At 38.1% G+C, this 13758-nt stretch overlaps 1 protein-coding gene across 5 annotated transcripts in view; it reads right to left on the minus strand.

Moving 5' to 3' along the window:
- Positions 1 to 13758, minus strand: part of PIEZO2 (piezo type mechanosensitive ion channel component 2) — a 224260-nt gene that overhangs the window by 88567 nt on the left and 121935 nt on the right. For all 5 annotated transcript variants that reach the window (XM_035124931.2, XM_035124936.2, XM_035124937.2 and 2 more), the window contains exons 6-7: positions 6282 to 6489; positions 5270 to 5483 (exon numbers count right to left, since the gene is read on the minus strand). In XM_035124931.2, coding sequence (XP_034980822.2) covers positions 5270 to 5483; positions 6282 to 6489 — 422 coding nt within the window. The remainder of the gene's footprint in view (positions 1 to 5269; positions 5484 to 6281; positions 6490 to 13758) is intronic.

Genomic DNA, 13758 nt, shown 5'->3' on the forward strand with positions numbered 1-13758 from the left:
CAATTGTAGCAAACAAACATTCTAGCTGGAGGAGGTGAGAGGAAAAGGCAGTGGAGGGGCAGAGGTGGCAACTATGAGCAGCCTCAGTATAATGGCTGCTTCAATACCGCTTAACATTCAGGACAATCTTAAAAAAAAAACCCAGATTAGATCTGGTTCAGGATCATGAAAAATATACTTCCCATCAGCAATTATGCTAACTGCAGTTCATGGATCAATTACAAGAAAGGCCCCAGATACAATGTACTGCAGCAATCCAGTCTTGAAGTTACCAATGCATGGACTATTGTGGGTAAGCTATCCCCACCCAGTAATGGCCACATCTGTTGTATCAGCAGAAACTGATTGAAGGCACATATTCTTTTAAGAGCCAAAAGGTTGCTACAAAAAAGTGGCGAGTTGAAAGAGCTTTTTTCTTCTTCTTTGAATTACTTCCAAGTATGACTCAATACATCTCTAGAAACCTGTCTGCAGCATCAGGTTGTGGGCAAATTAAAAAACGGTGCAAATTATGTGCCTTTAGGAAAAGTAGTTCAGAGCCTTACATGGTTAACTCAGAAAGCCCACTAAGCTGGTGTAAAATACTATTTTGAGATGTTTGAGAAGTGTCAAAGAGCATTATTTCTGCTCTACAAAATGATGAACAGGCAGTTCCTACAATAAACCTCAAACACAGGAGAGACTATGAGAAAGAACACAAATGAAGAGTGCAGGGAAGCTATATTAGGAGGTGTATTTTGGAATTAAGAGGTACATCCTGGTGTGTCCTAGAATAATGAATCAAAATCAACTGAAGAGCCTAGCAACTGTCAACCAAAAGAAACTGGAGCTAGAGGCATCAAATTTCAAGGCTGCATAGCAAATTAAACTCTTCAGCTACAGACATTAATCTCATTGGGTCAGTGTTCTTTGTACATTGCAAAATAATGTCCATGATCTATAGCCAATTTGTTTTAGAAGAAAAGGTACACCAGTACATGGCACACGGGAGGGTTTGTCCGCTTTGCTATTAATTGTACAAACAAGTCAAATAGGTTGAAGCTCTGAGGCATCTGCAAATGTGAGTGGTATTTTTCCTTTATTAGGGCAGGTGGCTACATACCACAGAACATTTATCTAATTCCAATCTATTTCAGAGCAAAATATCCCGATTTCTGGTACATCTCAGGGAAGTGACTTAAAAAGTTTCTACAACAGTCAAGAGAAATATGTGTTTAGTTCAAATACTTTAGCATCACAAATTGAGGTTCAACTAGACAGGGTCAACTGTGGATCTTCATGATGTAGTCTGAGACTATGTGGGACTATTCTAGTTCTGAAATAATCCTGGGAAACATGAGCAAGAGACTGGGGGCAAGGAAAGCCTTTCAGTCATTAGCTGATACTACCTAACTTGGCTTTTACTAGTTCCATACCTATTGCATCATTTATCATTAATTTCCAGTTTTGTTAATATAAGAATTCCCACTTGCTTTCTTTACGTTTGCTCATTGCCTTCAACAAGTGCCAGAGATAAACATCTGCACAGGGTTCTTTTTTCTCATCTACAATGCTCAGTTTAAGTGTTGGACAGGATTTTGGGACTGGTCAGATGAGGATAGAGCTATCAAAAAAGGTGAAGAGATACTCCAATTGAATAGTTGCAGTTATTGAGCAGTTGCTAGGGAGCTGAGTGCTGACAACCTATTGAAGGCATCCTCAGTCTCTTTCCAAACCTGCAGTTTTCAGCAGTTTCCAAACCTGCAGTTTTTCTAATGAAAAAACCTGCAGTTTTTCTAATGAAAAAACCTGTAACAGCTAGACTGAACCTCCCTCCCCTGGCAGTAGATTCTGATTTGAGTAACTGTGGTGACTTTTGTTCCCCACCTTGTATTTTCAAAATTTTAATACAGTGGTACCTCAGGTTACAGACGCTTCAGGTTACAGACTCTGCTATCCCAGAAATAGTACCTCGGGTTAAGAACTTTGCTTCAGGATGAGAACAGAAATCATGCTCTGGAGGCCCCATTAGTTAAAGTCAGGGCCGGCTCTAGGGGTAGGCTGGGTGGCGCAGGGCGCCAGGGCGCCAGCCCGGCAGGGGGGCATCGCGCGACAGAGCCACACGGAAGCCATGCTGTGCCCTGCGCCCGCCCACCAGCCGCAATAAGAAACGGGGCGGAGCGGGGGCGGCGGAGCGATCTCCGCACCATGGCGCCCCGGCGCCCGACATGGTTGAGACGGCCCTGGTTAAAGTGGTACCTCAGGTTAAGAACAATTTTAGGTTAAGAACGGACCTCCAGAATGAATTAAGTTCTTAACCTGAGGTACCACTGTATAGTAATATATTTTTATATTACTCTAATTTAATGTTTATATTGCTGCAAAAGCAGCTTATTTTTATTTTTTTAAAAAAAGTAAATAAAATTGTGTGTATGATTGTCAATAGCCAACAATATTCTGTTTCTGATCTGATTTCATTCTGATGTAAAATCATCTCTCCATATTTATTTCTTAATATTGAAGATGATGTAAAGACCCTCTGTAGTTCACTCACAGGTTTTTTATTTTATCTTCATTTATTTCTGACCTTTTATATCTATATTCTCAAAAATAAAAAATACCTTTCTTTTTTTTAAAAAAAGTTAGTATAGGTGAACAAGATCATCCTAATCTTGCAATAGCATTTTTATAATGAAATTTCATTCAGTGCTTCAGCCAAGAAGTGTTGGTCTTCATACAAGACATCTAGTTATACAAATAATTAAATGCATATTGTTTTCCTCTTTTCATTATAGTTTGACAAAATGAAGAGGATTGCTTTCCATCAGTCAAGTTTAAACGTTTCAGCATCAGTTCCAAATTTCCAACAACCTTTCTTTCCTTGCATACTTTCCACCAGCTTCTCATTAGGTTGGCAGTGCTGCTTCTGCTCTGTCAATAGTTAAACAAATATTCCATAACACCGAAAGCCAAATTCTGCAAGTTCATCAAATATAAAATAAATTATGCAAATATAATTTCATCCAATAACTTAAGTAATTTGTATTAAACTCAGACACTAGTATTTAAAGTACAAGTCAGAACAGCAGAAAATATTGCAGGCACAATGATGGAAACCTATTCTGCAGCTTATGGAATATGTATTCAGAGCCAAGCAGTAAAATATTGTGTCTTCTCAGAAGTGTGCAGTCATTTGCTGGACTTAATGGCAGTATATTTCATGTTTGCTGAACTAATCTGTAAGAATACTAGGATCTTGAAAATCTGTTTGAAACTCACTTATATCATTATATTAAAAAATGGTGACCAGCATTTCTATATATATGTTAAGGGTGCCTAGGAGATTTGTACAGCTAAATTTTTGGAAACTGGTTAAGACAGTGTACTGGTAGTTGGAAATGTAAGTTTATCCCTTTGTTAACAAAAGAAAGCATTTATCCTCACTATTATGTTAATCTCTTGCCTTTACTTTTTGCTTTTATTTTCAAAAAAATATTCAATGGCCTCAGGCATGTGCTGTTCTGAAAGGTGGGATTCTTTCAAGATGTTTTGTTACAGGTTCTCAGTAGCTGAGCCAATTAAGAAGACAGCAGTCTTACCCTACACAGCAAACTAGGATTATTGTAAGTAGTTTCATACTCTGGAGTGCATTACTAAAAAAACTATTTTTTTTCAGCAACTCCACAAAGCACGGGGATTGACAATTTCTTCAGGTAGGCAAGGTAAACTAATTTCACTTTGTACAGATTCAAAGCTTTATTATTTATTCCAAACATAATTTCAAAAGTCATGTCCCAGATGGATTACACTATTTAAAAATAGAGATGGAAAAGTCACCATCAACTTATTAGGGAATTACAGTATCTTGTTGATTTTAAGGGCGACTAAGCCAGAGCTAATGGACTGACATATGCCAGCCACAAAGCAGAATCCTAATCCCATGGTTTTGGCATATTCAGATAAATGAAACCAGTGGTGAACTCACAAGCTACATACATCTGGCCTGTGACACCACTTGGAGCAGCTCGCCTGCCCTCTGCCAAAATCTGGGACTTCTAATCTTCTTTGAGCCATCAGCTCACCTTGCAAAGGTGCCTCTTCTCCCACTTGTGAGACACCATTGCTGGTGCCTTCCTGCTTCCTGGATACCATGACCTTCTAGCAACGCTGCTGCACATTTTTTCATTAAATCAAATACATTTTGTTAAATAAAATATATAAATTTCAATAGTACTATCAGAGCAAAAATGACTTCTATATTTTCATTATACTATAATGTACTTATGACATTGGTTTGTGGATTGAAGTTGGCAAATCTCTTTGTCTCTTCCTTGTTATTAAAGTAAACCTTACTTTTTCCTACGAAATACTAGCTAAAGCACACACACAGGCAGACTAGCAGCATTACTGTTGCTTTAAATGGCATTTATGCTAGATGTAGATTATTGAACAAACTGCACCATGCATTCTTATATAAACAAATTAAGTACTTTTTAAAAACCTCATTGAAAGAGTAGGATATATTCTCTGCATATTGATTTCTGCTGTTTTTTGAAAAGTGAAATATAAATGACCATTGAACAATAATCAACTTTAAAATATGTGCTATTTTCAATGGGTGTTTATAAATATATATATATATTTCTGGCCTGTAGATGGCAGAAAAGCACTTATATCTTCACACACCTTCTCAAATTCACAGATGAAAGCACTTTCTTGCTGCTGAGAATGCCAACTTCCACAGTACAGAAACAGCAAATTTGACAGATAAGTGTCAACAAATGTAAAACATGAAAAATCAAAGAAAGTAAGGAAGAATTCAACAGTAGCTGAACACAAAGAATCTGTCCAGGTGACACCATCCTTTCCTATGAGAGACACATTTTCTAATTCCTGTAATAAACCTTGCTCCTCACTTTCAGGCAATTCCCCCCTCCCACTGCAGTCCTGTAAAGCACAGCCCACAATGCTTCATAGGCACCCCTGACCCTCTAAAGATGCTTTTCAGGAGGGTCCAGGCAGCTGCAGGGAAAGAAGGGGAAGATCAGTTGCAGGAGCTGCCTCTCGTTCACACAACCACTGGATACAACCAAGTACGGTATGTCTCTTTACCCCAGCATTTGACATATAAATTTCAAATATTTCACTGTATACAGTACTGCTTCATTTATACATTTTGCATATCTCACACAATGTGACTCAATCTTTTTGCGGCTTTTCTGTCACAGTCCCATTTACTGAAAGATGCAAATAAATAATAATAATAATAACAATAATAATAATATCCTACCTGGCATAAAAGTCATCTGGTGGAATAATTTCCTGGAAAAACTGTAACTGGTACAGGTAAAGTCCAATTAAGTGGCCTGCACTGAATATAGCCATTAACACACAGAGACAGCTGAATATCAGCGGATCAAACACTCGGCAACAGGACCACCATGTACACAAACCCAAGAATAAAAAGAAATACACAGCTGAAGTCAGTGATGGCAACATCATTCCTACAGAAAAAAATGAATGGAGGGCAATTATTCTCTTTTGTACTCATGATATGTCTACAATGTGAAAGCTAAACAAGATGACTAAAAATCAACTTCTTTGAAAATTCAGTTGTTTAAAAAAATCCCTAAGGTCACTTTAACTAAAATCAAATACATTTTTCCACTTTAATTGAAGTTTTTGGGAGCCCTGCAAGTAGCTGGATAAAATTATTCATGGTAAGTACATTTCATTGCATCTCAAAATGTGAACTGATTATCTAATCATCTAAAGAACATGATTGTGGACTGATATCAATAGGTTCCCCCCCCCCCATCACCACAAAATCCCCAATGCATTTATATGGATGATTTATATGTGTCAACCATACCTAGCTTGCATTTCTGGGGAGTTTTCAGAAAGGAAAATTGGGGGTCGGGGGTTTGAATATCTGCACATATGCATTCAGTTCTGTCACTACCACTTGAGTTTAAAGATTAAATATTCTAATGGGTATCTTTCGTTTTTAAATTAAATATTCTAATGGGTATCCTTTGTTTTTAAAGACATACACTCTATGAGGTGAACACCAAGTTAAATAAAAAAACCGCAGCATCTAATGACATTTCACTTCTTAAATACTTAATCTGTCTATAATAGGTTCTTAAAAAATGCTAGAAGTAATGGCTCTACAACTGTATGTAATGTAACAAATTAAGCAACTTTTTTTTTCATGTACCAGTAAATAAAATCAACCTTAACTATGGAAGGGCTAAAATCCCTGTGGGATTTGAGAAATTGTTCAAAAGAGGAAAACCCACCTGTTGTACCAAGTAAAATTGTAATAACAACTTTTCCAGCTGTGGTTATAATGTTGCCAATAATCTCCTTCACTTTTGAAGCTATTGAGGCAATTCTACGCAGCAGTTTTAATTTTGTGGTTTCTTCAGATTCTTCTTCCCCATGTTCTGCATCATCTAAGTCTTCATATATTAATGCATCATCTGCCTCTAGTCTCTCCCCTTCATTCTGGAAATAAGAGAATATTACAAATGAGGAAAGATGTTCTTTTGCTATACTTCCTGTTTTCAAATCTCAACACTGGCTTGCAGCTTTAGTCCTTTCTATGTACTACCCAGACAGCTAAAGTCACCAACATGCCAGGAGCACTCCAGTGGTGCAAGGTAATTGTAGACCCTGGACCCTGGACTTAATGGTTTAATGCTACAAACACACACACACACACACACACACACACAGAGAGAGAGAGAGAGAGAGAGAGAGAGAGAGAGAGAGAGAGAGAGAGAGAGAGAGATATTATTATTATTATTATTATTATTATTATTATTATTTCAGCACAAAATAAAGTTGTTTTGTTTCTTTGTTCCCATCCTGTAACTGCCACACGTTGTTTCATAAATGCTTCTACATTTGATATGTTAGAGGAAAAGACAAACTAAATACAGTTTACGAACCCAGATTTAAAAATGAAAGCTCTGAGCATGTGCAATATTGTATTTTAAAGTCACTTAAATCATAGCAACCTAAAGAAATTGTACTACTGCTGTCAGACTCCAAGGACTGGAGCTTCAGCAGGTTTGTATAAGGATTCATTTCAAATTCAACTGAATCCAGGAGATATCCTCACTCCTAAAAATCCATTCTGTTTCATTTCACCATTCTGTCTCATTCTCCTAGTCTGCTGCTGGGGTTCCAGGCTGGCCTACCAAATTTCATGTTTGTCAAAAAACCCAAGTTTGTTGCAATTCCACCATCCAAGTATCATGGCATCATCACTACTGGTACTTGCTAGTATGTTCTGCTATTGAGATGCTCAGTTAGTTTTTTCTTTGAGGCGCCTTTAGAACGCAACAGCCTTCCTCCGTCCATGCTTTGACCCTTGCAACACCCAGGGCTGCAGAAACCTCTCTCATTAGTGCTGCCCCAAATAGCTACTCAGGGGTTGCCCAGCAGGGAAACACATAATTAATCATTCTATATATCACTCCTCAAAATTGTACAAAGACATGTAAATGGTAAATGTATACCCACAAAAACACAAAACATAAATGTGAAATTGATTCAGTGTGTATGTATGCATATGTGTGTGTAATAGGCATCTATTTCCCACTTCTGTTTGGGACACTTTCTAAACCCATCTTACATGTCTGTCTCCTACCCAAATCCTTCTTCTCTTTGCCTCTCCTTTCACCTATTAGATGTCCCACAGTTTCTCTTACAGTAGGAAGAACCTCTTAATTCTGAGCCTAATATACTGAGCTGTTATGTAGTCCATGCCATATGGATACTACTACCTTAGGCCACATTATCTAGAGCGCATAGAAATAAAAAAGAGGGGTATAAGGCAAGTGCATCTGGCTGTGAACAATGCCGCAAAGAAGGATCTTTCTGGGTGACTCAAAATTCTATTGTGCAGCTAAGTCCCAAGCCTCCCATGAAGTAGATCAGAAACATTGTTTGATACAGTATTAACAAAACCCTTCACTTGTTTTATAGAGTTATTAAGTGATATTATAACAACATGGATTCATTTCGCCTATATGTAGAAGTGTTGCTCTTTGAATTAAAATGGTAAAAATATGTATTTCTACACAGCACTGGGGTACAAGATGGCAAAAAGAACATTAAATGTATTATTTGGTTCTTCAATCATTGGGGTAAGCCTAGAAACTCAACATTAATAAATAAATAAAAAACCTGTCAAATGCAGATAAAATACAGACAGGAAGCAGCACTACTTCTATAGCAGCTGTGACTGCTACTACTGTGCTCAGAGCCAGAATGTCCATTAGTTATGTTTGAGGCTGCTTTATTAACATCCAGCTTTTAATGTTTCCTCTGATACAGTATAAACATTGATGTGCTGAGATAGCCTCTCAGATCTCATTGACACATGCACAAGCAAGCTGCCCTGGTGAGAATTAAAATCCATTCATGCAATCCATTCTTGTGTTGTACTGAGTGCTATGAGTAGGACATCCATAAACATACCATACAATAAAACTTGGATTGTCTGGAAGAAATAGAAATATGTTGTTATCAACATTAACATTTTAATGAGTCAACAATGCTATTGTTGGAATCAGTTGAACCACTACAGTCTGCAATGAATCAATCAAACAAAAAAGTTTAACATAGTATACTAATTGTTTTAACTCCATGAGCTTTCACAGCTGGACTGGTAAGCTTACACAACAGGCTCTCTCAGGGATACAGGTGCTTCCTTAAGATATCTGCTTTATTCATGTTAGACAAATTGCCTTCTTTGAAGATATTGCATTTCCTTCCAGATACAAGTTGAGCATTGAATCTTTGCAAATTATTCTCGACCCTTGATAATGGGTTTTAGGTTTCTGTTTTTCTGTTTATAAATTTTTAAAAAATAGCCACAAGACCAAAGAATAATTCAGGCACAGTTTGTACTTACTGTCCACCTATGGTTGGACAGCTGAACTGGTGGTTTTAAAATGCATTTAAGAATTCTATATAAAAATGCATTTGAAACAAATGGCTTTAAACAAATCACCAGATTGATACACTGTTTTAATAGAAAGCAACGTTTTCTATTAAATTGTTATATAATAACAATGTTTTACAAAGCGGCAGAATTCAACAGAAAATTGTATGCATGGTGTAGAATTCTGCAGGACGGTGATGACTGACATGCAAGTGTTTCAACAGGATGCGCAGTGCCTTGAACAGCAGACAGTTTAACAGCTCTGGGCATCAAGACGAATGGTTCACATTTTCAGAAAAGTCAGTAAATGAAAATGCTTTAAAAAGCAGTGTGCTATTGTCTTTGGTTAACCATCCATTTAAATAAAAAGAGATTAAGATTGCTCTTTTTCCATCCACAGCTCTTTTTAAATTCTAAACTGTCAGACTCAGACGAGCACTGCCCTTCGAGTGCAGGAGAATAATCAGCTCCCTCTTGAAAAAGGAAGAATATTTAAAGAATCTTTGGCTCTCTCCAAATAACTCCCAAAGAAGCTTGACACAAGCATGGCAGTGTTTCTCCCCACATCACTTTTTGACTGTACTGAAATAATAAGGAATGGAAGTGAATATGATATTTCTAAACCAGCATAAAGGCCCTTTTATACTAGCTCCATGCGCAGCTTTGTTTGCTGATTCCCGCCTCTCCTCCCAAATTTAGCAGCAATGTTGTAAATCACAAATGAAGGAGCAGTCTCCCAAACAGCATGCTGCATTAGGAGCCTCTAATGCATGTTCATTTCAGAACCCAAATCAATTAAGGGCAACCATAGGATGCTGGGCATACATCAATGCCAAACCTAAATGCAATATTTATCAGTTCCACATCCTTACTCAGTCGAACAGCTTCTGAAGGGCAAAGTGAAAACAAAAAACAAAACAAAACTACACTCTTTTGAAACTCATTAATATATTGCAGGGGGGGGGCGGAAAATAGAATTTCAATATTAAAGTATTTCAGTATTTTATTTCTTTCCTTACAGCAAAGTTTGATTGGTGCCTATCTACAATTTTTAAATCTTTGTTTTTTGAAATATTATTGACCTAAATTATTGTGTGTGGTGAAGAGCATTATATGAACTTCTTCACCATCTTATCTGCACAAGAGTATGTATAGCTGAGTTGAAATTTCTTGGAATATACTTTTGGGGGGAAATTTCTGAGATTTTTCAATTAGTTAGCTTCCTGGGAGAAGGCAGCCACTTTGTATAATCTTAACACATTTTTATGTGTGTGAGGCCTTCGTTATTCCCTTCCTAACCAGCCACCACGCTGCAATTACACTACAGCCCAGGCATGAAGGATGCAAAATGGCAGCTGATCTGCCAGCACAGTTGCTGCTGTTGCCACTTGCAGCAACAGGAGGAAAAACCTTAGGGAAAAAAGAAAGTGCAATGGATTTGGAATATTGTATGTGACAATTACACCAAGATGTGAAACTGAGATGACATCTGGACCTGTTCACAGATTGCTCTCTTTCTAAGAAGCAGTCTAGACATGATGATAACACAACTGTGTATTTCAGAACTGGGTAACTGCCCACTCTACTGCTTTCAAGCTGTAATGGTATGTATGGAATTCAGTGGAGCTGTACTGATGGTTTCAATACCAAAGAGGAGTACGTAGCCCACTCCGAAATGAAATAAATAGTATACAGACCAAGAGGAAACCAGGAACCTGTGAGGCAACTATGCTAATCACAATGATAACAGCAAGGATTCAGGAATGCAGCCCAAATTAGGTGCCGAATAAAAAAAATCTAGGAGCATAAGGAAAGAACACACCTATATACATGGCCTGCAATAGGCCAGGGTCACTATACAGTTCATAGTAAGACCAGCTAAGATGGAAATAGTTTGGACTGCTTGGTAGATTTGCTGCTGCTAGGGGACTGTTGAGGAAAAGTTGAAGAGTTTGTCTCTCAGCACAGCTGATGAATAAGTCTGCTCCCCTAGTCTCCCTTGGCAAGACTGAAACTCTCAACAGAAAAAGAAGTGGGATGAAGCATGCAAGCAAAGGAATGATTCACTGCCTTCTCCCACCTATCCATGTTGTGCTTTAACTTTAAAGGAAATATGCAAGATTCATATTCCGATAATGTGTTGTGCTGCTAAAATATCTACTTTGCCCTGAGTGGAACTTTTAAGGAGTAAGCTTAAGAAGACTAAATAATAATGAGCAAAACTGCACAATACAAAACAAAGCACTGGTTAAGATCAACAGAAAGTTAAAGATATGAAATCTTTTCCGATTGTCTTCATTTCAAGGTTCTTACTAATTTGGGCTATTTATCCATATGGCTGTAAAAGAAAGCTAATTTTGTTCCAAAACCCCTTCAACAGTTAATACTACATCTGCACCAAATCAGTATCTTAATTCTTGCTTGCAGCTGTGAAGTTAAATGTTCTCTCTCTTGCTTTTTTCACCTTTTTCACCTTTTGAATCGCATTGTACTTCACAGAGCCTGCAGTCTGGGCATTTCTCCAGCTGAATTCACCTGCTTTAAATTGTCTAAGCCCTAATAAAAAGGGCCTGCAGACAAGCTTGCTCTAAATGTGCAACCATTTAAGAGTGGTAATGAACTGGATAGCAGCCTAGGATCATGTAGAATTTTAAAACTTTATAATTCAATACTAATTAAAAACACACCCTTGGCTCATTGCAGGCCTGCATTTCATCTGTCCACTAATTTCCCCACTCCCATTAGTCCAGCTCATATATGTTCTATGTTTTCCTTGTGGTTACAATGAAGCACTAGGGATGAAAACCTACATATTCCCACTGAACATTCACCAGAGAGCTTGGGACTAGCACCATCGTGTCTTGTCAGCTATGTTATGAGATCTACTAAGGGGTTATTGATAGCTGTCTATAAGTGAAGAGCCTTTTCACCCAAAGCCTTGCCAAAACCCAAATCTCTTTCTGAGGCACCTGAAGAAGCCAATGATGGACAATAACCCTTGGACAACAGAGATACAGTGCCTTCCTTTGGCACCACCCCTCACCCCTTTAACAACACACCTCTGTTTCCTTCCCACCACTCCAGTCTCACTCTTTCCTCTTATCCGTACTCTCTTCCCTCCTTAAAGCTAAAACAAGTACAGTATTATAATGTGGGAACTGTAGTGATATGCTATATATACTGGACAATTGCTTTAAAACAAAGTGTAAATGTGCCTAATTACTTCACTGATTATACTGTGTTTGTGTTGATGGTTTTATAGCTTTCAAGCTGTGCTAAATCAGTCACAGTGGCTGCAATTCCAAACACACACACACACACACACACACACACACACACACACAGGGGTAAAAATGCTGGGGTTTTTTAAAATTAAATGTTTAATATAGCATACATAGGTTTTCATAAAATTGAATGAAAGGGCTTTGCTAAGGTAGGCTTAGTGGATACAAAGCACTAGGCCTACTTTTGCACTATGCTTCCTCTTCCTTCTTGACTTCCCTATTGTCTTTCCCCAGCTCTCCTATCTGCTACCTGTGACAATCTTGTGGGCCATTTCCTCCTTCACCTATTATGATTCTCCTTCCTATGATACTCTCTTCCCACAGAGATATAAAGGGTTAAGCATACTACATTCCACCTTAAATTCAGCTTGTGGGGCAGGTGGCTATTGTGGAGAAAAACATAGACCTCCAGCAGGGCTAATTGGACCATAGCTGGAAGGTTTCCTGTGCCTGAATTATAACTGCATATGTTTTAAGAGTCCAGCTGAGTTTCTGTCATGAGATAACAGGTTGTTGGACCAGGCATAAGGCAGCTACCCTGCATTCCACATGACCAGCTCATGCCATTTCCTCAACTGCATAAGAGCTTCTCATAGGGAGCACAGCTGCAGCACACACAGAAGGGATGAGGCTAGCGACTGCCCCCTTAAGCTCCATTTTATGGGCTATTTGTTTGCCCAGGAGCCAGGAAACATGCTTATGTAATCCTGTTTAAAAATACTTACACTGAGGAGTTTTATGGAAGTATGTGAAGATCTTTCTATTTACACAACTGCTTTCCCCACATTCACTGAAATGCCACACTATAGTAGAACAGAGTTCCATAAATTGAAATACTGCCTAAATCACCTATTAAAAATGGATATGTAAAACTGAATTAAACTCCACTGTGACACAAAAAAGTATTTTAAAGGTAAACTTTATTCTAAGTCAAAATGCAATGATTCCATTAAACAATATCCTGCCATTTTAATAAATTCTTAAGGCATTTATATATGAACCACCTCATGTAAAACCACATGAATCCTGGTACAGCCAGTTGCACTGCAGATTGCTTTGAGCTACTTTAGAAATAAAAGATCCCCCTTAAAACCACAATCTCTCCTACTTTAGGCAGTATTTTCCAATTAATTATACTTAACGTACATTGCACACCACAACTGTCATTTTTGGCCTTTTCAAACTTTAAAGGCTCCCAATGATTAGGTTGGGAGCTGGTCTCATCATCCATCTCTTCAAAAACCTTAGGGATAAAGTATTACACCCTCAACTAAGAGCGTCATTGACTACATAGCATACTCTCCTGCTCTTCATATGTTCCTTCTCCACCCTTGCACCATGTGGAGAAGTATGATTGCCAGGCAATGTGAACCACTGGAATATGAGAAGCTGAATGATACAGAGTCAGATCACTGGACTATCTAGCTGAGTAAGTCTAAATTGACCAAAGCAACTCTTTAGGTTAGATCTTTCACATCATGGCAACCTGATCCTTCGGTGATGCTAGGAAGTCCTCTACCAATACACTACAGTGGT

This window comes from Zootoca vivipara, chromosome 8 (assembly GCF_963506605.1).
Source record: "Zootoca vivipara chromosome 8, rZooViv1.1, whole genome shotgun sequence".
Lineage (NCBI taxonomy): Eukaryota > Metazoa > Chordata > Lepidosauria > Squamata > Lacertidae > Zootoca > Zootoca vivipara.